The sequence below is a fragment of the Panthera leo genome, chromosome A1, assembly GCF_018350215.1.
Source record: "Panthera leo isolate Ple1 chromosome A1, P.leo_Ple1_pat1.1, whole genome shotgun sequence".
In the NCBI taxonomy this organism is placed as follows: Eukaryota; Metazoa; Chordata; class Mammalia; order Carnivora; family Felidae; genus Panthera; species Panthera leo.
In genome coordinates this window covers 104,952,103-104,979,723 of record NC_056679.1, presented here as the reverse complement: position 1 = coordinate 104,979,723, position 27,621 = coordinate 104,952,103, and the positions used below count along the sequence as shown (strand labels likewise).

Genomic DNA, 27,621 nt, shown 5'->3' with positions numbered 1-27,621 from the left:
TGTTTGGGATTTCGGAGCAATCTAGAAGAGACTGGGGTGAGGTGAGTGACACAAGAGGAGAAGCCTGGGTATCCAACATCTCTGTGCATCTATATAACATGAGGATAAAAATCACTCTTGATTCATAGAGTTGGTATGAAGATTAAATGAATTTATATTTCTAAAATGATTAGAAATGCTTGGCACATAGTTTGTTGCTATTTGATCATTTGTGACCTACAAAAAAGAAATCTCATGTGGTTGAACCCAAATAAAGGCATGTGGTTGCTGTTTTTGTTAGGAAAGTGCAGGGGGCCCCCAAAGGGCATTAGAAGAGACGTGGTCAGAAAAGACAAAAGCAAAGGTCCAGGATGAAGTCTGCTTAGGCCTGCTCTGAGACATCCTTGGAAACCTCATGCAGTATGAGAAACGTTTTTCCAAAGAGGTGCAACGGAAACAGCGCAAATTGGAGACAAGGAGACCGGGGACCATGACTCATCCTGCAGCTGCCTCCCTCAGCAACTAGGAAGCTGTGTTTTGCAGTGACTTAAAATCCCCAAGGCTTGTGTTTTTTACCCGTAAACTTGGGATTCTAATACGCACCCGCAAGACTGTTGGGAGGAACCAACGAGATAAGAGATATCAAGCTCCTAGAACCCCATCTGGGAAACGGCAGCTCTCCCCTATATGCCCGTTCCTTTCCTCACCCCCCTACCCACCTTCGGCGACCTGGAGCCATTTCCTCTCACCTTTGAGATGGTCATCCTGTCTCTGTTGTTGACGTGCGGAGATGTGGCGCACTGGGTAAGCGTGTGGTAGCTGGGGTTGGTGAAGTAATGACTGTTAGCATTTCCGCTGTTGCTGTGGGGAAGGGTTTCTGTAAGAAGAGAAGGAAACAGTTAAGGTGACAGGCTCTTCGAAATCTGTGCAGGTAAAAAGAAGGCAAGATAACAAGTATGAATATTGGTACCACTTCCAAATCACAGGCTGGGCAGAATCCCCTCCTGCCTAGCATACTCAGCAAAGCTTCTAGAAGCAGCAGGTGTCTGCCCTCCTACCTGCCTCCCAAAAAAGTGTGCATGGGTCCTCAGACAAGTCCTCTTTGCTTTGAGGCTTATACACCTGGAAAGCCATTGCTTTGAAACTAATCCTATTGTAACTTTCCTCTTTTTTTTTTTTTTAAGACACTTAAGCTCTTGCCATAATATTCTTTGCTAGAAATACACTATTAAGTAAATCAGCTGCTTTGTGTATTCCCCCCAGAATCAGTGTATTTATAGACATGTGACCCACCTGAAATCCTGCAATAATTGCCCAAAATAATAAATATTTAAGTGTTCAAGTTTATGTGGTTACTTCTGATGAATGAGCAGGTCACTTAAAAATCTACCTTTATGGGGACGTGTGACAGAGAGATTCTAAGGAGTTTTCTTAATGAATGGCTTTGGTTCTTGCTAATCCCACAAAACTGTTTCTTATATAACTTGGTTGCTATGCAGTTAATGATGTGTATGGGCCCAGGGACAGGTTAGAAGGCACTGTGTTAAGAACCCAAGGCCAGAGACAGAAGACCTGTTCCATGACTTTGCCAGAATTATGGACACCTCCTTCTCTCCACTTCCTATCCCTGACATATGGCAAAAGCTTAGATGCCCAGGAAAGCTGCCACCAGGTTGAAATTCCCTAAGTCTAAAGCAACCTCAGGGATGCCTCGGTGGCTCAGTCGGTTAAGCAGCGGGCTTCGGCTCAGGTCATGATCTCGCGGTTTGTGAGTTCAATCCTCATACCAGGCTCTGTGCTGACAGCTTCGAATTCTGTGTCTCCCTCTCTCTCTGCCGCTCCCCTACTTGCTCTCTCTCTCTCTCTCTTTCAAAAATAAGCAAATATTAAAAAACTTTAAAGCAATCTCATAATGAATTCAATTTCAAAACCCTCCTAGAAGACAACGGTGGTCATTCTGCTCCTGTCAACATATAAAACACATCTGTAACAAGGGATGTTTTCCCAACATACACTTTCCTCCAGGCTGATGGACAGCAACAATGGATGGCACAGCCAAACACCCAGTTTCAGAGAACCAGGATGAAACCTTACTTTTCAAGGAATAGGATGGCTCTAGGGACCAGTCTTACCTGAAATGGCATAGTCTGCATTCATGACCCTGAGAGCAGGGGTGTAGGTAACTGCTGGCATGCTCGATTCCTTTCCCTTCTGCTTCTGTCTATAAATAACGAACAGCGCGAGGAGGAAGAGAACAACCAGCACCAGGATGATGATGCCGACGATGGCCCCGATCTGATAGGAATCGGCAGGGAGAGCCGTGCTGGTCCTGCTCAAGCTGTTCAGATTTCCAACGATGATAACACCAGCTGGCCAAAGGAAAAGAAGAGATCTGAGCAAGGACAACAACCTGCCAGATGAATGTTTGCACTCTATTTGCAAAATTGTCTCACCGTGCCAATGACTGGGTATGTTCAGTCAGTGAAATGTTAATTCGGAAACCTTTGGAAACAGCAGGAAGGAAAAACAAACATTCTTCATTTGCAGATGCTCTTGGTTTGTCTGTGCCCAGAACAAGGCTGCTCTAAGCCTCAAAAATGAGACCAGATTTCCTGAACCCAAAGACTCTACACTAGGGTTTGGGAGCTTCCCACACACTGCAGATTAAATGCTTAGACCAGAGGCAGAATTCATTGGTGGTAACGATTTATCTAGTTTTTACCATGCTTTATTTATTATGCAGTAGTAAGCTTATGAAGGGCTAACTCCTAAATGTCTCAACTGCCTAACCTTAATTTTAGGTCTATGTCTATCCTCAGCATTTCTTTTTTTTTTTTTTAATGTTTATTCAGCTTTGAGAGAGAGAGAGACAGAGAGAGAATAAGACAGGGAGGGGCAGAGAGAGAGGGAGACACAGAATCCGATGAAGGCTCCAGCCTCTGAGCTGTTAGCACAGAGCCCGACACAGGGCTCGAACCACAAGATCATGACCTGAGTTGAAGTCACTTAATCAACTAAGCCACCCAGGAGTCCAAGTATTTCTCTTTTTTAAATTCTTTTTGAGAGCATGTGCACAGGTGCACCCCCTGCCTCCCCCCCCCCCCCCCACCCACAAGAGCGTGTGCAAGCAGGGAAGAGCGGCGAAAGGAAAGGGAAAGAGAGAATCTTAAGCAGGATCCATACCCAGCATGGAGCCCAACGTGGAGCTCAATCTCATGAACTGTGAGATCATGACTGGAACCAAAATCAGGAGTCAGACGCTTCACCAACTGAGCCATATAGGCGCCCCTATCTTCAACATTTCTAGGAATAATTTTCCTTCCAAGGATAACTCCATCAAAAATCTACTTCAAGATGAGGGTCTGCCTTATCCTAATTTCAATGGACTCTTTCCCCCAAGTTGTATTGTTCCATATAGTGATATTTTTTTTGTGACAGAAAGGTCTGTTTCAATAATAGCTGATGACATCACCTTAAAACCTTACTCGTTAATATTTAAACTTTAGCTTTATATAATTTCTCCTCACGTTCCATCCAATGGGGACAGGAAAGCTCTGAAGTGGGAGTCAAGAAACCGGGCATCTAAAAAACTGATCCAGATATCCTGAACTTTTCTTTAGGCACTGAAGGCTACAGTTTCACCATCTACAAACAAGGCACCTGGCCGCCCAGAAGGTGCTTCCAGCTCAAACGTCCCTGTGACCTCATGATTCTAAGCATTAGACCTCCTTATTAGACAGCGTGCCCTGAAACATACAGCAGTGTGCATTGTGATCACAATGCATGTGTCCTGATGATGTGACTGTGGAACAGAACGTCTTGTTGTCACGACAGACAAATATAATTCATGAACATGCAAAAGTTACTTAATGAAAGAGAATGAAACAGGAATACATACAGAGTGTACGTTTTAAGATGGCTGCCCCACAACACCGTATGAATTTTCCAAAGTCCCCTAGAGCCCATGTGGTTGTTACCCTCTGAAGCAGAGTCACACATTTCAGGAGCTCTCTGGTGGCCACGCTTTAGAACCATCAGAAGAACTTTCTCTTTTTTTAATTTTCATTTTCTTTTTTTTTTTTTTTTTGAGAGAGAGAGAGAGAGAGAGAGAGAGAATGCATGAGCAGAGGAGGGGCAGAAGGAGAGGGAGAGAGAGAATCTTAAGCAGGCTCCACTCTTAGTGCACAGCCTGATACAGGGCTCAATCCCACGACGCGGAGATCATGACCTGAGCTGAAATCAAGAGTCGGACACTTAACTGACTGAGCCACCCAGGTACCCCAAGAACTATCTCAAAGGCCCCATCCGTTCCAGAATCAGAATTGCCCAAGTAGGACTACATATATGACCATTCTTAGGTTACTGTGATCCACCCTTGTTAAAAACCATAGGCACAAGCTTCTTAAAAAGGTAAACATATGCCTGTCATATGTCATATGAGCCGATCATTCTACACCTATAAGTTTATCCAAGAGAAATGGAAGTACGTATCCATACAAAGGCTTGACACATTATTGTTCATAATAGCTTTATCTATAATAGCAAAAACTGGAAACAATCCAAATGTCCATCTCCGGGTGGATCAGTAAACAAACGATGATATATCCATGCAGAGGAATACTGTTCGGCAATAAAAAGAACAGAAGTATGGATTCACACAGCAACGTGGTTCAACCTCAGAATAATTTTGCAGAGCAAACAAAAGCAGACAAGAAAGAGTACAGTGTGATTCTACTTACATGAAATTCTAAACAATACAAACCCATCTGTAGTTACATCAGTGGTTGCCTGGGGCCCCGGGAGCAGTGGTGGCAGAGAAGGGCATGAGGTAACATTTGGAAGGGGGTGGGGGGCGGGGGAGGGATGTATTCATGATCTTTATTGTGGTTGTGGTCTCATGGGTATATATGTTTGTCAGATTGTATCAGGTTATATATATACTGCATGCTGTACATATATACATCGTGTACGTATGTATATATGTGTGTATATACATATATGTTTATATATATATACATATATACACATAATATAATGGTATACATGCATTGCTTTTTATGGGTTAGTTATATCTCAGTAAAGGTGAAAACATTCGTAGGCACAGCGGGAAGTTCCTGAGCTTTGGAATCAGACAAACGCGGCATCTAAGCCCTGACGTACATATAGCTATGTATTCGATATTAGCTACGTCACGTTGGGCAAATGACTCAACCTCTCTGAGCCTTACCTTCCTCACCCGTAGGACAGCAGCAATGAGGCATCCATCTGGCAACTAAACAACCAGCTACACCTTGCAGTGGAGGTGCAAATACTTCATGTTGCCTGGTACATGGTGGTTACACAGTTCAAGGCAGTAGGACCCTTTACTAGTATCCTTACCTTGATCGCATCGCGCCCCCTTCCAGCCTGGGCTGCAGTAACAGGTCCCAGTGATATGGTCGCAGGTGGAGTTGTTCAGGCAGTCACATATCTGGCGACAGCCATAGCCATATGTTCCTGCAGGGCACTCTGAGAAGGAGATGAAAATCCAACATAAGCTGTCCAGCTTTCGGGATGTGGGGCAAGGCTGTCTCTTACTATATGATCCTCTGTGTCTCAAGGGCAGCCCTTCCGGGGGATCCTTACGCAGGCAGACCCACCCTGGAAGTCCTAGAGCTGGCCAGGATTCCCTGCCACATGGGATTCGGGGCCACGTGGCACAAGGCCAGACACTGAGCTCCTTGCCACAGCTCCTGACTCCTGCAGCTTCTATGTACCCACTTCCCTGATGGGTAAGTTGAGAGTCTGCAGAACCCAACAGAACTGATGAAGATCGTGAGCAAGGGCAACCTGAGATGACCCTGCCGGGCAAAACTGTGAGATAAAACACTAAAGAGTATGGACAAGAGATGGCATCCTTGAGAACGTGAGCACGTTCCCGACGACTCGGGGATCTTCCAAGTGGCGCATTCCGACTCGGATTAGCTGGGAACAGGGACAAGGGAAGGGCAAGTCTTGTTAATTTTCTAGGTAAGAACTTCATTTGCCATAGAATGGCTCAAAATTTGGATGTGCAAGTTGAAGCCTGAGAGATGAAAATACTGATGTTTTTATGATGCACTCTTCATAAGAGTTGGGTGTGAATTTCAAAGAAGAGTCAAATCTAAAAATCATCACCAAATACTGATGTTTTCTGTAAAGTGAGCAGCAGGGGGCAATGTTCTATTATTATTGGAATTCTCTGTCACAGTGTTTCTGTTTACAAAAGAGCACCAGGAGAGTTCTCCAAAAATAGGGATATTTTAATTTGATGTTCAAAGTAATCACGGAAGCACTTAAACAGCTTTTATTTAATAAGAACCATAACCGGTCTGGCATTCAAGGGAAAGTCATTTTAGAGTCTGTTCTGATTCTAGGTATGTGCACATATGTTTAGACATTTATGCACACACACACACACACACGCACACACATACACACACACACACACACAATATTTACACACACAAGGGGTATGCAGGAAACCGTGTGACTCAGTACGTGTTTCAGGATGAAATGAATAGCAGTAAAAAACTAAAATTGGGACATCCGTTTCCAGGCTGATTCCTGGAGGTCACTCCTGTTATATTTACTATACAGGAAGACATGCAAAAATAACTCAAGGGTTTAGTACACAAGACTGAGACGACCTGGATATTCCAGGGGTGCTGTGAGGTGCTGCTGGGGTAGAGGGAAGGCGATGGTTTATTGCCAAAGCCCCGTCCTGCTGATCTGCCTTTCCGGCCATAATGCTCCCACAGCCCTGTAATCTTTGCTGCGTCCTTGCCAAGAGCGCCCTCTCTGGTAAGCAAGAACGCTCCTGTCCCTTTCTTGTCATCTATGATAAAAGACTGAGCCCCATTACAGCTCTAAGACCCTATTTATTCATTCTGAATATTGAATGAAAGTCACAGAGGAAAGTAACAAGAGACTACTTTGAAATACTCAATCTAAACCTAATTTTCTTATACCCTGCAGACGCATAGCTGTAGCGGCAGAAATGGCAAAAAAGGCTGCATAATTCCAACAGAGCATATTCTTCTGGAGTGGGATTTTTACAGCAAAAAATTTTAAGGCGATATATTGTCTTGAACGTTGTAAAGACCGAGATGAACAGTTGCTAGGGGAAACAGTAGAAAAATACTATCTAGCAAAGGTTGTCGGAAGGGGGGCAACGTTTGTATGGACCTCATTCCACACCCACTGAGGGGCTGGGAGCCCCTACCTGCCTTTTGTGCACTCAGCCTGGCCCCAGAGAATGCATTCTCCTCCAGTGTGGACCCGGGCTCTGACTCTGACTGGCTCGTAACGCCCTTGAGCAGCCACGTTCCAAAAATAAGCAGGAGAGTTAGAGAGAGCCAGGGTGAACAGATGGAAAACCTGAATCCTGTCTTCCTCCTTGGAGCCACACCCCCTCCACCCAGAGCACTGATTACTTACCCAGAAGAAGTTTAGGGGGAAAGACAGCCAGCAAGGACCCCGAGGTGGCCAGCTCTCTGGGAGGGTTGACGGTAACAGTCAACAGTGCTGGTAAGTGACCAGCCATCCATTCAAACAACTTGACAGATGCAGGTCCTGCCTTCATATTGTTCAGGCATGTAGGAAAACTGATTCTAGGGGAAAATACCAACCAGACGGGTCACCCTCCCGTACTTACTCTGTTCACAGCGCTTCCCCATGAACCCGGTCCGGCATGTACACTGTCCAGAGATGTGGTCACAGTCAGCTCCATTTTGACACTGGCATATCAACGCACAGTCCTTTCCGTAAAAACCCAGAGGACATCCTGTGCAGGAGGGAAGGACAGCAGAGTCAGAGGCTGCTGAGGAAAAACACAGCTCTTGCTTCCCACTGTTTGTGTTTAAACCTGAAAGGTTCTTAGCCACTGGAGAGTGAATAAAGACAGTAATGCAGATCTCAGCTCGTCACAAAGGCTTCTTTGAAGTCCCAAGATGGGGCGCGTGCAAGGAGGTCATAATTCATGAGCGGAGGCAGAATGGTTCCATACCTGGTGCTCCTGGAGACAAGACTAGTATCTTCTGACAAAGCACGCCACCAACCCCGCGGAAGTATGGGGGCAATTCCTTGCATTCTTTCCCTGAACTACTAGACTCCTGGACTCAAATGCCATGGACTGAAATGGGTATTATATATTAAAATTACTCATATGCTTTTACTTACAGCACAGAACGTCTCTCAGTCTGCGGCTAGCCCTGTCCACCGTATCCGTTACTGACTTAGATAACATCTCCTTCACCAAAGATGTAGAGTAGAATGTTAAACTCAAAAACAAACAAACAAACAAACAAACAAACAAACAAAACCCCAGCACTTCATAGGTGCTTTGTAAAAAAAAAAAAAAAAATCCATAAACCTAACACTGCTGTATGATTTTCCAGACCCAGACCTCTTGGCTGAGGACACACATAAGCCCCATGGGCTGTCCTGGGCCAGCAGCTGCCCAGCAAGGGTGTGGGCTCTCTGGCATAACAAAACGTTCAATACAGGCTGCTTGTATGGCTACTTCTAAGTATCCCATGTGGATTTTTATTTTCTCTTTTTCTAATGGAGGTCTTAAGCAAAGTTCAACTTCCAAGAAACAGAGGCAGAGCACAGATGCCAGCATGCAATGACAACTGCCATTGCCATATATTTATTTAGCACCTAATCGATGCCAGATGCTTTGCATGCATCCTCTCACTGAATCTTCACCGCAGTGCAGACACACAGGGATGGGTATCCCTACCTAGAGCAGGGAGCTCAGCCCTACACGCCCTAAGTCACACAGCCAGGAAACTCAGGCAAGTCTGGCTCCAGACCCCATGTCCTTCCCACTTTCTTGTGCTATGTCCATTTACAAAGGTCCTCGGATTAAAGTAGACCCTAATATTGGAATGATAAATAGTAATGTGTAAGTAATTTTCTCTAAGTAGCTGAAAAACTTTCTATATATACAATCTTGGCAGAATATGCCTGAGACAAGATCTCTACTTGCCAATGCTCCCTTTTGAACAATGGCTCAAGGTTTATACCCACTTCCAGGAAGTTTCAAAACACTTGTTCAGCCTATTCTCCAGTTTTCTAATTAGTGTTAAACAAGCAATGCCCAATTGTTTCGTTAAATTTTTTAATGTTTATTTATTGTTGAGAGAGAGAGAGATGAGCAGGGAAGGGGCAGAGAGAGAGGGAGACACAGAATCCAAAGTAGCCTCCAGGCTCTGAGTTGTCAGCACAGAGCCCGATGCAGGGCTCAAACTCAAGAACCACAAGATCATGACCTGAGCCGAAGTCGGATGCTTAACTGACTGACTCACTGAGTGCCCACCTAATTTTTTTTTTAAGATTTTATTTTTAAGTGACCTTTACACCCAACATTGGGCTTCAACTTAAGACTCTGAGATCAAGAGTCATATGCTTTAATGACTGAGCCAGACAGGCACCCCAAGAATTGCCTAATTTCTGACCTATTTTTCTTTCTCATCTCATTTCTGGGATTTCTGGGTGCTCATCGATTGGGAGAATAAATATTGTTGAAATTTCAGTACTACCCAAAGCAATCTGCACATTCAACGCAATCCCAATCAAAATTGCACCAGCATTCTTCTCGAAGCTAGAACAAGCAATCCTAAAATTTGTATGGAACCACAAAAGACCCCGAATAGCCAAAGTAATATTGAAAAAGAGCAAGGCATCACAATCCCAGACTTTAGCCTCTACTACAAAGCTGTAATCATCAAGACAGCATGGTATTGGCACAAAAGCAGACACACAGACCAATGGAATAGAATAGAAACCCCAGAACTAGACCCACAAACGTATGGCCAACTCATCTTTGACAAAGCAGGAAAGAACATCCAATGGAAAAAAGACGGTCTCTTTAACAAATGGTGCTGGGAGAACTGGACAGCAACATGCAGAAGGTTGAAACTAGACCACTTTCTCACACCATTCACAAAAATCAACTCAAAATGGATAAAGGACCTGAATGTGAGACAGGAAACCATCAAAACCCTAGAGGAGAAAGCAGGAAAAGACCTCTCTGACCTCAGCCGCAGCAATTTCTTACTTGACACATTCCCCAAAGGCAAGGGAATTAAAAGCAAAAATGAACTATTGGGACCTCATGAAGATAAAAAGCTTCTGCACAGCAAAGGAAACAACCAACAAAACTAAAAGGCAACCAACGGAATGGGAAAAGATATTTGCAAATGACATATCGGACAAAGGGCTAGTATCCAAAATCTATAAAGAACTCACCAAACTCCACACCTGAAAAACAAATAATCCAGTGAAGAAATGGGCAGAAGACATGAATAGACACTTCTCTAAAGAAGACATCCAGATGGCCAACAGGCACATGAAAAGATGCTCAACGTCGCTCCTCGTCAGGGAAATACAAATCAAAACCACACTCAGATATCACCTCACGCCAGTCAGAGTGGCCAAAATGAACAAATCAGGAGATTATAGATGCTGGAGAGGATGTGGAGAAACGGGAACCCTCTTGCACTGTTGGTGGGAATGCAAACTGGTGCAGCCACTCTGGAAAACAGTGTGGAGGTTCCTCAAAAAATTAAAAATAGGTCTACCTTACGACCCAGCAATAGCACTGCTAGGAATTTACCCAAGGGATACGGGAGTGCTGATGCCTAGGGACACTTGTACCCCAATGTTTATAGCAGCACTCTCAACAATAGCCAAATTGTGGAAAGAGCCTAAATGTCCATCAACTGACGAATGGATAAAGAAGTTGTGGTTTATATATACAATGGAATACTACTTGGCAATGAGAAAGAATGAAATATGGCCCTTTGTAGCAACGTGGATGGAACTGGAAAGTGTTATGCTAAGTGAAATAAGTTATATAGAGAAAGACAGATACCATGTGTTTTCACTCTTATGTGGATCCTGAGAAACTTAACAGAAACCCATGGGTGAGGGGAAGGAAAAAAAAAGTCAGAGAGTGAGGGAAGCAAACCATAAGAGACTCTTAAAAACTGAGAATAAACACGGTTGATGGGGGTAAGAGGGAGGGGAAAGTAGGTCATGGGCATTGAGGAGGGCACCTGTTGGTATGAGCATTGGGTGTTGTATGGAAACCAATTTAACGATAAATTTCATATTTAAAAAAAAGACTCTGAGATCAAGAGTCACATGCTTGAATGACTGAGCCAGCCGGGCACCCCAAGAATTGCCTAATTTCTGACCTATTTTCCCTTCTCAGCTCATTTCTGGGATTTAAAATTTCATATTATGATTAAAAAAAGAATAAAATGATATATTATTGGGGCACATGGCGGGCTCAATCAGTCAAGCATCTGACTCTCGATTTCCGCTCAGGTCATGATCTCATTTGTGGGATGGAGCCTTGTGTCAGGCTCAGCACGGAGCATGGAGCTGCTTGGGATTCTCTCTCTCCCTCTCTCTCTCTGCACTTTCCCTGCTTGTGCTCTCTTTCTTTCTCAAAATAAATAAATAAACTGAAACCAAGTGTATACTATTATTGGTAACCATCATTCGTGCTTTCCCGTGCTGTCTCCTTTATTCATTTGAAGGCAAGAAGATAGAGAATAGTCTTTTTTCTCCCTGACAGTGCTGAGCTGTGGACTACTTTGCACATTATATCCTATGATGGTAAAAACCTCACAGAAGAAGAAATGGTTGGGGCACTATGTGATATAAAATGGAAAAAAGAATGAGTGGTTCTTGAAGCATGATCCCAGACTGGCATCACCATGTGGAAAGTTGTCAGCAATATGAATTCTCAGGTCCCACCCCAGACCTAGTGAATCAGACACTCTGGGAGTGGGGCCAGCAGTCTGTGTTTGTCATGCCACCTGGGTGCCTCTGACGCTCACTTAAGCTTGAGAACCACGGAACACACTCTTCTCCAAGAGCACACATTACGTCGGGGAGCAAGGCTTGTGATCTTCACTGCCTTTCTAGCCACAGTCACTTAAACCAACCTTTGTGCTGTTGGAATAAATGACAGGGTGGACATCCATGTAACCACCACCCCAGTTTGAACCATTATATAGAACATTTTCATCACCCTTCATGCACCTTCCCAGTAGATAATCCTAACAGATCAATTTGTTTGTTCTTGATCTTCATATAAAAGGAATCACAGGGATGTCTGGGCGGCTCAAGCGGTGGAAGTCTGACTTCGGCTCAGGTCATGATCTCACAGATTGTGGGTTCGAGCCCTGCATGGGGGCTCTAGGCTGTCAGCACGGAGCCGGCTTTGGATCCTCTGTCCCCCCTCTCCCTCTCTGCCCCATCCCCTTTCACACTCTCTCTCTCTAAAAATAAATAAAAACATTAAAAAAAAATAAAAGGAATCACATACTACAAAAATGTGTACATATGTCTGTACAAAGATACATGTATTGATAAATGATAGGGAGTTTGGTGCTTATACATAGGGTCTGGTCAAAGGAGAGTGAGGAAAGAAACTGCACACCATCACATACAGCACTGCTCCACTTCGGTGTCCTGCAATGACATACAGACAGAAAACTTGGAACGTGACAGCTCATAACCACACAGAGGCAGTTAGACATCTAGTGGTCACGGGGGAGATGAAACAACACTCCAACGCCAGGAACCCTGGGTGAGCTCAGTTCGTGCATGCAAAGGGCGAGGCTTGGTCCCATCCCCCTTGGGTGTGGCTCCCTTGGTGAGTCTCGGAAGGCTTGTCACTTACTCTGAGTGCAGTACAGCCCCGTCCAGCCGGGAGTGCATTTACATTCCCCATCATAGGCGCTGCAGAAGGCCCCGTTGTGACAGTTGCACGTGTGGATGCAGTTCGGGCCCCAGTGGGCAGGCGGACAAGCTGAAACCACAGCACGCATGGAGAGTTCGGTTAGAGCCCGGAGACCAGCACCCAGCAGAGGGAACTCCGTCCTGCTGCCCATCTCCTTGCATATGGGAGGTTAGTGGTGTGCATCAGGACTAAGAAAGCACGGTGCTCCCAGACTGACTAATACCCAGATGGCAACATTGACTGCAACGGCAACCATCATTACTGCCACTGTATTCATGGACAGACTGCGGAGTGAGGCAGGCAGAACAAAAAGCATCTACAGTTCATAGATTTACTTGCCTAACAAATGCACACTGAGCTCCTATGTGCCCAGCACTGTTCTAGACACAGAAGAGATAGCAGAGGACCAGGCAAGGTCCAGACCGCCCTTTGAAACCTTATACAGTAAAACCTTGTTTTTCAAGCATAATTCACTCCAGAAACATGCTTATAATCCAAAGCACCTGTATATCAAAGTGCATTTCAAGAACCATTGGCTCAGTTGTGATCATGTGACGTTGGGCATCATGTGCTCCTTGTATTGCAAGACATCGCTCACCAGAGCCGCTCCCTCAGGGAAGGCTTCCCCAAGGAGAGAACATTTAAGCAGAGATAAGATGGACAAAATGATAGGACTAAGAAAAACTAAGGGATCTGGTGTCACATAAGTCACACACCAGTCGCTCTGCTCCAGAGTTGTCACTAGAGATTTGTTTAAAGTTTAAGGTGTAAATTATACGTAAGAATTGGTTTAATCATGAAAATTCTTAATTGGATGAAGCAGAAAATAATAAAAGGAAATCATTGGAGGGTCACTGTCCATTTAAGAGCAAAAAGAGCTTCAGATAAAGTATCTGTGAAATATCATATTATGGGGTAAAACGATTTGATTTACCAAAAACAAACAAAAAAACACACAGAAAACCTTTTCACTTATACTAATGCTTCAAGAATAAACCTGCTTTGGGGCACCTGGGTGGCTCAGTCGGTTAAGCGTCCAACTTCGTCTCAGGTCATGATCCCAGGGGTTGATGGGTTCGAGCCCCGCATTGGGCTCTGTGCTGACAGCTCGGAGCCTGAAGCCTGCTTTGGATTCTGTGTCTCTCTCTCTCTTTCTGACCCTCCCCCGCTCACACTCTGTCTCTCTCTCTCTCTCAAAAATAAATAAACATTTAAAAAAAACTTTAAGGAATAAACCTGCTTAAAATGAGGACAACCATTGTATCTACATGAGAAGATGGGTCTTAGCAGAACCAGCTGATCATTTCAAAACAAAAAGAGATCAAACCATCATGCTGTTTACCTTAAGAGTATACAGTGATGTATGTTAATTATTTCTCAATAAAATCGGAGGAAAACAAAGCAGGACCATCTATAATTTTTATTTGGTTACCCAGTAGGGAATATGGCCCAATGAAGATAGTAAGTCTGAAGTAAGTAAAAAATAGAAAAAAAAATTCTCCTGAAATTGTGTGCACCATAAGTTGCCCAAGAACAAGGGAAAAATGATAGGTGACGTTCAAGGTCTGAAATTAAACTTAGAATGGATTTTCTGAGCCCAATACCCTCATTTTACAGATTAAGAGTTACTGAAAAGTGAATAAGCATGCTACCCATTTAGGCTCTTTGCAAGACCTTATTTGGATTTAACATAGGAACACTGCATAGAGCTCTTAGTGGGGGAAACAGCCATTTAAAAATTAAAATAATGTATATCATAATTATTCATATATTATTTCTTAATTATATAAACACTCTTACTTTAGTCCCAAAGAATTTGAAAACCAATGAAGATCAATGGTTGTTCCTAAATAAGACTTACGTTGAGAGCAGTCACTGCCAATCCAACCCGGGTAACACTGACAAGATCTGTCAATGGGGTTACAGGTTCCATTGTTGGTACAGGTACAAACCCCTGCACAGTTTTTCCCAAATCTGCCGCTGGGACACACTGTGAATAAGTTTTAGGTCAGTAACGCACAATTACATCTCATCTCATGGAACTCTAGAGTCTTGGGACAGAAAACAACTTTGAAAGCCATCAGCCCAGCTGCCCATTTAGTAGCTGCCTCCACTCAACAGCACCCCGTCATCTGGAATGGGCTCATTTTTAGAAACACACGAAGCCCAACATTCTCATTAAGGCATCACAAACGAGGAGACATCATCACATTTCTGGAAATCTGACTTCATGGCTTCTTGCTCAGGGAGTCCAAACCCTCCCTGATATTGATTTTTCATGGGATGCTGTTTCCAATTAAAACCGAAGAGCAGCACAGCTCAGAGAGTAGAGAGATTCTGCCGGGGTGGCAAGCCAGCTTTTCCAAAGTCATTTCTGCAGAAGCTGCAGAAAGGGCATCCCAGAAGGCATTGATAGCTGGTGGCTGAAAACGTCCTCGGGAAGCCTGAGAGGAAGCCTGAGGACAGATTGCACGGGGCTTGCCCGGCACCGCGCACCTCCCCCCAGACACCGTGCGCCTTACTTACCTTCATTGCAGAGAGCACCTGTGAAGCCAGGCAAGCAGTCACACAGGCCTGTGATGTGGTGACAGGGCCCACTGCTGTGCACACACTGTGGACACGTCTGGCTGCAGCGATGCCCATAAAAACCGGGGGAGCAGACTGAAAATAGAATGGAAATCAACAGTTATCTTTCCTGAGACGTATTCCTCTCAAATTCCACATCAGGATCTAGTTGAAGTTTGGGGCAAAAAAAATTTTTTTGTTTAACGATACTGAGAATTTTCCAAGTCTAAAATAAGCACCAAAGGAAGAAGGGTAGTCCTTAATAATGAAAAGAAACCATTAAACTGAATTGCTGGAGGGCAGGCAAATGTCTCTGTCCTCTTTATTTTCTCATTTATGGTCCCAATTAACCTGGGGCCTGGCACACAACAGGGGCTTGAAGAATTTTTGTTGAACAAATAAATGAAAGGAAATAAAATTCTAAAATCTAATAAGGCCAAATAAATACTCTCAAGCCATGTCTTGATCCTTTTTTCTTTAAGACTCATTACTGGCAATAAACAGATCTATAGTCTGAATTAAAAGATTGTTCCTCCTCAACGTGGTCCAGATTAATGACTGTGATTGAGAAGTGAGCAAGCAAAATGCTACATAATTAGGTTCTTCTCAAGACATTACTTGGATTTAAACGCAAGACAAATGCATAGAGCCTTCACTGAAAAAAGAAAAAAGTCATCTAAAAATAAGGATAATGTGTCTTAGAGCCATATATTCTTTTCTTGATTACATTTACTAAAAGATTTCGTAAAATCTTATGGATCCCCTCCTCTCTTAAAAATCCCATTAACCAATGTCAACGGCCTCCATTTTTAACTCTGCAATTCTATTTTCCCCACAGCACTGGCTGTGAGACTACTAGCAAGATGTATGATTCGCCGCAAGGTTTGGCTGATGTTGACTTCTGGTAATTGAGGTAAGGCCAATGCCAAAATTGCTGAATCAAATATTTACAGGTCAATGGATTTCTGGAACACCATTTGCAAGATTTAAGGCAGGATCAAGAAACGTATCCTGACGACGATGCCAATGAGGCATTGAAATCATTACTGAGAAGGAAAGGCCAAAGCCCCATCTGTTAGGCTCGTCATGGAGGTTGGAACGAATAAAGCTCTTCAGGCAGTGCTATCAAGGACAGCTCCACAAGGGACAGAGACCTATTACAGTCTCCTCCCCACTCCACTGCAACAGAACAGCGCCACGAACTGAGGTGTGGGACAGAGATAATAATTCTGCACACGGTACCTGAGAAGGGAAGGCAGACCTTTCCACGTACTGAGACACTTACTTCTCTGACATGTGGTGCCTCGGAACCCTGGCGCGCACTCACAGATGCCATCATCTGGGGAGCACGAAGCCCCATTTTTGCAGTAGCAGGGCAGAGAGCAGTTGGGGCCCCAGCGTCCCTCAGCACACACGCTGTCACAGTGGACACCTGAAACAATGCACACGGGCAAGGCTGACTAAGAGGCAGTGGGGGCTGGTGCCTCTGGGACACAAAGTCCCAGACGAGGAGGAGGAGGAGGACGGTCATGGTATCCAAACTGGGTTATCTCTGCAACGATGAGCGGGATGGCATAAGGTTTAAAATTCACTTATATACGTCAGTACATCACCATACACTGTATCATCATGTATCGTATCATCATAGCATTAAAATAATCCCAGGGTGATTTTCTACCAAGTCATAAAAGAGCAGGAATAAAACACCTTTGTTATACTGACTTTTTTATTTTTTACATATACATAATTTATTGTCGCGTTAGTGATGTTTCTTTTTTAAAAGGATGAAGCAAATGGGAAGCCCAAGGGCTCTGTCTATTAAAGGCAAAATTTATCAAAAATATTTTTATCAGTGAGCCCTCAGCAACTTCCTTCTTCCCCCATCCTTTATCTTTACAGAAAAACCAAGTGTAAAAAAGATAAAAAGAAGTAAAAAGTGGTTAAATTGTTTTACATAAAGAAAACTCTCCCCCTGGAGCAAACACCATCTTAAAACATTTTGACTATAGGGGCACCTGGGTGGCTCAGTCAGGTGAGCGTCCAACTTTGGCTCAGGTCACGATATCTTGGTTCGTGGGTTCAAGCCCTGCACCAGGCTCTATGCTGATGGCTTGGAGCCTGCTTTGGACGTTGTGTCTCCGTCTCTCTCTCTGCCCCTCCCCAGCTCATGCTCTGTCTGTCTGTCTCTCTCTCTCTCAAAAATAAATAAGCATTAAAAAATTTAAAAAATAATGAAAATTAAAGAAAAAAACATTTTGATGCTACATTGTACAGGCTGGAAAGATACACTAATCTGTGCCACTAAATTCTTCTTTAAGAATTGAATCTGGCACTGGGCAGATAAAGGCAGAATATCACAACTGATCTTATTTGCAGCTGTTGTCCAAGTTATTGATTATTAGGTTACGACTCTATGTAGGTGTTTAGCTCTTACCCGGAAACAGAAATTCTAGAGTTGGTCATGAATGAACAAATGCCTAAGGAAAATGCAAGGGAAAAAGCAAAGTGGCAAAAATAAAAATAAAACCAGGTTTTATGTGAGGTAAAGAGAAGTCTCTTTGGGGGGCGCCTGGGTGGCTCAGTCGGTTAAGCGTCCGACTTCAGCTCAGGTCACCATCTCACGGTCCGTGAGTTCGAGCCCCGCGTCGGGCTCTGGGCTGATGGCTCAGAGCCTGGAGCCTGCTTCCAATTCTGTGTCTCCCTCTCTCTCTGCCCCTCCCCCGTTCATGCTCTGTCTCTCTCTGTCTCAAAAATAAATAAATGTTAAAAAAAAAAAATTAAAAAAAAAAAAAAAAGAGAAGTCTCTTTGGGAAGTTTGTGTTTGAAATACAACAGGGGCCTCTTTCTTGTAAGTCAGAATTCTCCCCAACTCAAAGACACGCTCTTTGCATTGAGAAGCAGCGAGTTATAATTAGTAGTGAACTGGCAACTGCTGGCTTCAGACCAAGTGCAAACACAGTAAGAACAAGCACGCACACACTTAGGGATCCAGAATGCTGTCACCACCCAGCACCAAGGAAGCTGAGCAGTTTTTGCTTCGAAATTGATTAGGAGAAAAGTTACCGTGGCCCAAACCTTACAACAGAAGCAGCCCCAAACCATAATGTGAACGTTGCTAATTGGCACAGTCATTTCTGCTGAGCCATAACTCCACTTTTGACTGTTCCCGTCTCCTCCTTCTGAAAATCTCCCACATGGTAAAGGCTGTTAAGGAGGCATGAAAGCTCACAGACCTCATTGTGTCTAGCTTGAGTCAACAAAAGACTATTATTTTAGCTCGCGCTGCTGGCTGAAGGAGGAGATCAGACCTGTTAGAAGCTGACTGGGGTTCAAGGATTCCCTGTAGAATAAAATATGGAATTTTGGCCTCCTGTGATTTTTTTTTTCTTGAGTTCACAAACATACGATCTTTTCTTTTTCTTTTCAAATCTCTTTTGAAAAGCTGAGGTGGAATCCTAAAATGCTATGCTCACCAAACGTGATTCAGCAGCTATAGAGTTGTATCTGGTGTTTGGGCTCGCACCTACACGAGGCAGGGCATTTATTAAGGAGCAAACCACTTCAAAAAGAGGCTGCAAATGGAAAAATTTTGTTTTATGAACTTAAAGGAAGTACCAACAAGGGTAACCTTGTGAAGGGTCACAGGCTTCACTCTCTTTTCAAATTCAGGTTCTGAGCGCTGACCATGAGCTAGGGACCTATTTAATGGCACCTAAGATGGGGACTCCTGCTTGACAGATATTCGGACAACTCTGGCCATTTTGGTTTACAGCCATCCATGCAAATCCCAGTAAGGACTTTGGAGAAGTAGAAGTTGAAAATCATCCTGAAAATTAGTCCTCATTTCTGGCACATTGTTGTGGGGTGGGAGCTTGAGGAAAGGGGAAGGGGCGGGATTTAGCTATTTATGGTGATTTGGTTCATCAGCTACTTGCCAAATCTCTCCACCACATTAAATAAATGCAGCTAAATCAGAATGGAATACACTTGAGGTCAAAATTATCTGCTGCTTTTTTTGCATTATAGATTATCATAATTTATATGTGACTTAGCACATTCTCAATCAGAGCATGTTAAGAAAACTGACCCCAGCACAGACTGGCAAATCTGAATAAAGTGATCCTTTATTTCATATCTGATTCCTCTTCCTTAATAGGTTTGTCCAGCTGGATAGCACAGCCATCTGTCATAATCAACTTTATCGAGGTAATTTTCATAGAGTAACAAGGCCCACGATATAGCAAAGAGATCCATTACAATGATACGCTTGTTTCACATGATTTACCCATGATTTCATTTCCAGAGAATCACGGGGAATTTTAGAGATCATCTATCAAATCTTCTGTCTCCAATCATAAAAGAATATTTCAGCAGAACCAAGCCTACTTTTAAATATCTTTTATTTCAGGATTGCAAATAAGTCTCCCCTTTGAAAGTAAGTTATAGTAATTCTATGACCAACTTCCTCTAAAAATTCAACCTCTTTTCTCTTTCTCTACCATCAGTAAAATGAGTCATCGCTTTTCAGATATTAATGCCTAATCTATTTGTAGACAAACATAAAGTATGCCTCAGGGGGCAATTCTAGAAAAAAGCATGAAGCTGCATTTTTTCCCCTTGCTGTCCTATTTTGTCCTACTGATACTCCTCCCCCTCAGAGCTCTGTGCCCTCCTATTATCTTTCCTTTCATCTTATAGTCAGGAAAAGGTAAGGTAAATTGATTACTGTTGAGTTGTTACCTTCTCTAGAGAATACTAATATTTTAGGAGAATACACACGTGAGGAGCCTAAGAAATAAATCTCTAATTGTGAAATATCAGGCACTGAAGCTCACAGAGGGGGTCCCTGGGTAAGTGTTTCTCTAGGCCACACTAGGTATATGGCTACTGATGTGACCTCTCTGTAAGACTAACCCTTCAGTAAAACTTTTTTCAGGATAGACAATTATAAGTTTGCTTTAACCTGTGTGTGTGTGTGTGTGTGTGTGTGTGTGTGTGTGTGTGATTCCTGAATTATTTGCATTCATCTCATCCCAATCTTTGCAAACTTGCTGGAGTCCTACAAGATATTTTTACGTTTCTTTTTTTATCAAAGACAGAAAAGAGAATTCAACTTAATGAATATTCAAGAGGTCCAGGGGCTATTGGCTTCCTGGTGATAGGTTCTCTAAGAAAGAACTTCAACTCTGGAATGATAATGGCCCCAGAATAGGCACACCTAACCCTGTCTTGGGATCTCAGTCAGAAAAGGAGAGAGCCTGGGAAGGTGGAGAAGGGCTCCAAGCTAATGGAATGGTGGGTGCAAGGCCCAGGAGCCCAAAGAAGCATATGGAAATGGAGGACAGCTAAAACTGGGGTGGGGAAGAACAGGAGAGGTGTTTGGGCAGCCAGGCAATGGTCACATACCCAAAGCCAAGGATGCCATGCTGTGAAGTGTGAGCTTCCCCCTTGGATTTGACAGGGACCAAACGGACAATGAAGCAGGAGAAGCACATAACTGAATTTGTGGTTGGTTGGAGGGCAGAAGACAGTCTGAGGATGATGGGTCTGGAAGAAAGAAGACCTGTGTCAGGGGGCTGTTTGGGGTTATCCAGGTAAAGGAAAAAAAAGACAGACATGACAAGGTTAAACTAAGTCAAAGGCAGTTGGGATGCAGGAGCGGGGGGGATAAATTCCTCAGAAATGCAAGAGACAATGGAGGTGAAAGATCTGTACATGCACTGGCTCCTCCTGCCCCCGTATTCTGCACAGGGAAATGAATGAAGTCTGGAGCTCCGTCAAAGAGAGATGGTGTTTCTGTTCACCACAGTGCCCAGCACACGGAGGGTGTTAAAGATTTGTTGAGTGAATCAAGAAGAACCGTCTCTCTTTCCAATTTGATATTCAGAACTATTTCTAACTGGATGGGAGCAACCATATAATCATTTCTTTCCCTAAAGAAGTGATGAGAGGCCCATGCAGACCAGAAAACCAGCATATGTATATTTTATATGCCTCAAATGGTGACCTTTCCGATCTAAGGGGGTAGAAATGTCTGCCTTGCTGATTTTTGAGAAGATATACCTTCATGAGCTCAGGTCTGTGTTTTTTAATGCTAGCCCAGATTACAAAGCAACCGAAGAATTAGGGAGGCATCTTGAAGAAATTGTTTTGGAATGTTTACCGAAGAAGAGATAAAGGCTCTAATGGGAGTTACTTCAGGAAACAACGCCCTAATGCGTTTGGAAGAGGGGACAAAATGGGAAGGGGGTATCTTTAAATTTGCAAGGATCTCTGGTTCAGTGGAAGCATTTTTTCCTGATCAACGTTCTAACGCTGATAAGGCGATCTGTGAGGGACTGTTTTTGCCAGGACTGAGGACAAAGAGCTCTTTGATAGCCTTCCCAAGTTGCTAGGCAATGGCTGAATGATCGTGATAAACTTCAGCTAAGCAGCTCTAAAGAAATGTTCGTGCATTTCATGCCTGATGCATTATGCCAGCGGCCTCAATGTGAAACCAGCATTCACTAGGCATTTGTGATTGCATGAATGCGGTAAAATAAATCATCTTGGTTGTCATTACTTCTCCCTCTCAGAGATAGAACCCAAACTCCTCGTCTTGCTAATTGTTCGTATTCCTAATGCCCGTACTGCACTCTTCGGGGGCATTAGTGAACGAAGGACATGATTTCGATTCGATGTCTGGTTCCTGAGCAACAAGCTATTAAACATCTATTAGAAGGAAGAGAGGGATTTGTTACTAATAATTGGGCTTGATGAGTATAGAAGAGAAGAGCCAGAGTAAGCGTCATAAGACTTTTGCTGCTTTTCTAATCCTCTCGCTAACAAAGCAGAGGCTTACTGTTGGCGTAGAGACGTTCTTCACTGGTGTAACCACCTGTGCCCACGCTGTGTCCGCCCTGAGAGGACGTGAGTTTCTGCAGGCCAGGAGCTGGCCCCGCTTCACCCTCGTGCTCCCAGCATCCAGCACTGTGGCTGCACACAATTTGGAGGCACTCAACATGTGGTTGTTAAATCAAATCTTTCTATTTTGATACTATGAATTGTAAAGATGGATTAAAAAAGGATCTTCTTTACAGAGATGACCAAGTTGGAAAGGACATCCGGATAAATCATATAAATCGTCGATGTGTGCATTTGTAGCTGCAAGACAAAAACACCAGAGGGCATGACCTGCCTCAGTCCGGACCTGGATAAAAGTAAACAGAACAGACTGCTAAGCAGATGGGGGGCCCTGGGAGCTCTGGCTTTTTCTGCAGCCATTCTTTTGGGAAGGCAAGCCCCTTCCTCCACTCTCACCTCAGGGACTCCACCTTCTGCTTTTACAGGACTCCCTCCCCCACAAAACTGCATAGATAGAGAGATATAAATGCTGCATAAATGTTGTCCACTCTTCAATACCCTGCCTGATTGGATGCATGCATGTTAATTAAAGCTCACTTCCACTTGCTCTTTGATGTCACTGCATAAAGAATTAGGTTCCCCCTTATTATAACAACTCAGGCATCACTAACACCACAGGAGAGATCACTTTGGCACAGATCAGTAGCTAAAGCAGCAGTTCACTTACTCACCTGGTCAACCTTGGAGAATTTTGGGGAAACACACACATTTCCTCTTTGTAATGCCCCCTGCCTCCTGGCTGGGCTCCAATAAGCACCCCACCTCTCTCCCTATTCTCTGTGCCCCTCCTTACCCTCCTACATAGTTGCCAGTCCCTCTCTCTTTCCCAAGACTTCGAGAGGTTGATTTGGTGCCTTCATCTCTTTCCTCTTAGTTTAGCATTTAACTGTTTTTTCTGCCATGAATGCATCCCTAAGCCTTTTGCCAGCAGTTATGAGGATTCTGCCACAGAAATGCTCCCTGCAACCCCCACCTCTTCAATAGTGAGAGTAAACATGCATACAGAGGCCAGTCTACAGACGGGTAACTGTCACTGCATGAGCCACTGGTGCAACCTTTTTTAAGCAGGCTTCACACCTAAGAGCCCAACATGGGGCTTGAACTCACAACCCTGAGATTAAGACCTGAGGTGAGATCAAGAGTCAGATGCATAACCGACTGGGCCACCCAAGCACCGATGTATAACTTGTTAAATGATAAATGAGGCCACCAAGTAAGGTTGTGCAGGCTGTACACTACACAAGAGCCTCTGGCCACAGGGCTAAGTGAGGGCAGAAATCCACCTTGCCCTCCACCTGCCAAGCAGTACAACCTGAAAGATTTCCAAACCTTCTCCAAATTTGTGCAAAAGGTGCTTTATGGGCAGGCAATGACTCCGCCCTCCTCATGCACCCCCCAGCTCATCATTCACCAGGTGTGAGGTGGGGACAGGGAATACACAAGTTAAAAAAGTTCCCAGGTGACAGTGATCTTAGCCAGAACTTGGAACCAGGCTGGGGACGGCATATGTTCCCCCACAGCCAGAATGAAATCTTGATTAGCTATAATACTCAGTGAAGAGGTGTTTTGGCTGACTGAAGTCAGAGCAAAAAGGAAGGAAAAAAGTCAGCATGTGTCTACTGTTTTTGGAAAATACTTTATAAAGCATATTACTTTACTACTGTGGAAATACACAAACATACACAAACACAACTAATTACATTTCTTTGACACCTGGGACTTCAAAATAATCATTTGAAAAGCCAATCTCACTTTACAGCAGTGTGTGTGTGTGTGTGTGTGTGTGTGTGTGTGTGTGTGTGTAGAGGTGTGGGAGAAGGAGCCCAGGACACAGCCTATATTTTGGATAGTGTTTCATTTTCCCCCATTTTTTTTTTTTGCTACAATCTGCCTCTTTTGGTAAAGTAATCAATGGGCTAAAAAATCCATATATTAAGGTTTTAAATAGCTACATATAGTAAAAGTCCTTGTCTTTTTTTTTAAATTTTTTTTAACATTTTTTATTTATTTTTGAGACAGAGAGAGAGACAGAGCATGAACGGGGGAGGGGCAGAGATAGAGGGAGACACAGAATCGGAAGCAGGCTCCAGGCTCTGAGCCATCATCCCAGAGCCCGATGTGGGGCTCGAACTCACAGACCGCGAGATCGTGACCTGAGCTGAAGTCGGATGCTTAACTGACTGAGCCACCCAGATGCCCCTGTCTTTGTCTTTTTTTAATGGTACATTTCTTTCGGAAATAGTATTTGGGATGTCAGATGTACCTTTTGCTTTGAGTAATCTGTATGGCCGTACATTTTGAAAACTTGTTTTAGAACCAGGTAAAATGGAAATATCAATGATAGAAATAGAGTCTCAGTTCCTTTAAAAGAAAAAGCCAATCAAACATTAAAATGATGGTAAAGTCATGAGGAGTGGTGGATGAACCCAACCATGAAAAAGCAAGCTGATTCTCTTAGGTTGGCATATGATTTCCTCAATTTAAACGTGTCAATTTCTTCGTAAAAAGGGATAAAGCTCTCCCTTATCTCTGGCTTTAAACCCAGAGGACTGATGAGCAACTCCCCACAGCGTGCTCAGTGACCCAGCACTGTTGGTGACTCTGTGCCTTCTTACTGATTTGGTCAGGGGAAGAACCCAGTCCCCGTGTCAACTGCATTGAAGCCCCACTATTAATCTACACATGACTACCTTGTCCGGTGATACTTAACATCTCAGCTAAAGCAATCTCGGCAACAGGGAGAAGAGGCATCCGAATCATTTACTTCCCTAGGCTCATGTTATTTATCTGGCCCTGCACCTGGTATCCAAATGAAAAGCAAGGCTTTCTCTATGTTGAGAAACATTCTTACGAGGCACTTACTCAAAAGCAAGTTTGTTGATAAAAATTTCTGGGTTTCCCCAGGGTTGACAATGAAATGGTATTCTATGTAAATAACACAGAGTCTACTCTTCCTTCCTTTTGGGAAAATAAACAATCCTTTGTGCAATTGGAGGGTGCTTTCTGGAGCTCCAGTAGCCTTCTTTTCCTCTATCTACGTTTGCTTATACCAAGTGTGTTCTGTGAATGTGGTGGATGACTTCTCTTAAAAAAAAAAAAAAGTCTCAGAGCAATCTTAGATCCTCACAGATCAACAGCTTACACAGAAGACCCAGAGAAATGAGACACTGGGGCCATGAAGCAAAGAGACAGTGGGGCAACCAGTCACAGATGGACAGAGCATTACAAGATTATGCTGTGTGACAAAGTTGCTGCATTCCCGCAGGAGCTCCATAGGTCTAAGGCCAGATGGGATAATTTGTCTTACCCCATGACCCAGACTGTGGAATGTAACAAACACATTTTCTGGCTGGCTTCAAGCCAAATCATATCTCCTGCTTTTTTCATGTAGACTAGAGTATGCCTTTCACAGTCTGGCTCTAAATCATCAAAGCAGGTAGATACTTGAGCAGTGACTTGTGTGTTCAAGAACACCTCACACTTCCTCTAAAGTCATAAAACAAAAGTGGATTTGGTGGAGCATGGTCCCAAACAGATGACAGGGCCTCTCTGTTAGAAAAGTTCTGAACTTGCCAGGGGGTTCAAAATGCTATTTGACTTCATTGTGGTCACAGAGAACTTGGTACCGGTCATTCAATTTGAGAACTTCAAGAACCCTAGGGAAGTCACAAAATCTGGTCTATTCCTTATAGCGATGTAGTTGTAGCACTGAGTGAGAGCCCCGCAGAAACATGGGGAGGTGGAATTTCACAATGTGAAGTCAGAATTATCTCAGCTTTTGTCAAGGAGAAACTAGAGGGTGAGGGAGTCCTTGTGTTTGTGGATAACTCCTATTGACAGAAAAAGTCCATGACCCCAGCCTTGGTCTGTTTCCCAAGGTAGCTCTCAGACACTAGAAATCAAGCACATGACAGCTCATCTCAGTTTACTCCTGTCAGAAGCCAAAGCAGCTCTCAACAAATTCCAAAGGACTGAGAGACACCGCTGAAGAGGTCACTGATGACATTTCCCGTTCAAGGATGTGAAGACGTGTATTGTCAGGTTGGTATACTCCCCACATTGATCTATAAACTCAATCCTCATTAAATCCACAGTGTTTCTTCACAGGAATTGGCATGTTGGCCCTCAAATTCATAGAGAAGTTCAAAGGACCCAGGATAGCCCAAGCAATCTTGAAAAAGAAGACAGAAGTTGGAGGACTCACACTTCCCACATTTTAAAACTTTCTACAGAATTATAATAATCCAAACAGCATGGTGCTGTCATAAGGATAGACACACATATCAATATAATAGAAGTGAGAGTCCAGACATAAATACTCTCACATTAATGGCCACTGCTTTTTGGCAAGGGTATCAAGATGGTGAGCGTGGGGCAGGGGAAGAATGATCTTCTCAACACATGATGCTGGACCAACTGGATATCAGCATGCAAAAGAACAAAGTTGGACCCTCACCTCACACCATATATAAAAACAAACTCAAAATGGATCAAAGACCTAAATGTAAAAGCTAAAACTCTGAAATGCTTAGAAGAATACACAGGCACGAATCTTTGTGACCTTGGACTAGACAATGGTTTCTTAGACTTGACACCAAAAGCACGAGGAACAAAAGAAAAAACACAGACAAGCTGAACTTCATCACAATAAAAACTTTTCTATGGAAACAGACAGCATGAAGAAAGTGAAAAAGTAACACACAGAATGGGTATATTTGCAAATCTGATAAGGAATATCTGATAAGGAATCTATAGATAGAATATGTAAAGAAATATTACAACTTGGGGTGCCTGGGTGACTCAGTCGGTTGAGCATCTGACTTCAGCTCAGGTCATGATCTTGCAGTTTGTGGGTTCGAGCCCTGCGTCGGGCTCTGTGTGACAGCTCAGAGCCTGGAGCCTGCTGCAGATTCTGTGTCTCCTTCTCTCTCTGCCCCTCCCCCAATCATTCTCTCTCTCTCTCTCTCTCTCTCTCTCTCTCTCTCTCTCAAAAATGAATAAATGTTAAAAAACTTTTTTAAAGAAATATTATGACTCAGCTATAAAAAGACAAATGACCCAATGAAAAAATGAGCAAAGTATGTGAATAGACATTTTTACAAAGAAAATATACAGATGGCCGAAATGAAATCCAAAGATGCTTAACATCATCACCTATTAGGGAAATGCAAATCAAAAATTCAATGAAATAACATTTCACACCACTAGGATGGCTATAATCAAAAAGACAGATAATAAAAAGTTTTGGTGAGTATACAGGAACCTCACATAACTGGTGGGAATGTAAAACAGAGCAGCTGCTTTGAAAAACAGTGTAGCAATTCCTCAAAAAGTTAAACTTAGAGTTATCACACAACCCAGCAATTCCACCCCTGAATACATACCAACTA

General features: G+C 43.5%; 1 protein-coding gene across 4 annotated transcripts in view; it reads right to left on the bottom strand.

The window, feature by feature from the left end:
- The window catches only part of MEGF10 (multiple EGF like domains 10), a 181,432-nt gene that overhangs the window by 9,055 nt on the left and 144,756 nt on the right, over positions 1-27,621 (bottom strand). For all 4 annotated transcript variants that reach the window (XM_042934177.1, XM_042934182.1, XM_042934195.1 and 1 more), the window contains 8 exons: positions 16,614-16,760; positions 15,290-15,424; positions 14,625-14,753; positions 12,704-12,832; positions 7,655-7,783; positions 5,359-5,487; positions 2,112-2,348; positions 729-856 (listed from right to left, as the gene is read on the bottom strand). In XM_042934177.1, coding sequence (XP_042790111.1) covers positions 729-856; positions 2,112-2,348; positions 5,359-5,487; positions 7,655-7,783; positions 12,704-12,832; positions 14,625-14,753; positions 15,290-15,424; positions 16,614-16,760 — 1,163 coding nt within the window. The remainder of the gene's footprint in view (positions 1-728; positions 857-2,111; positions 2,349-5,358; positions 5,488-7,654; positions 7,784-12,703; positions 12,833-14,624; positions 14,754-15,289; positions 15,425-16,613; positions 16,761-27,621) is intronic.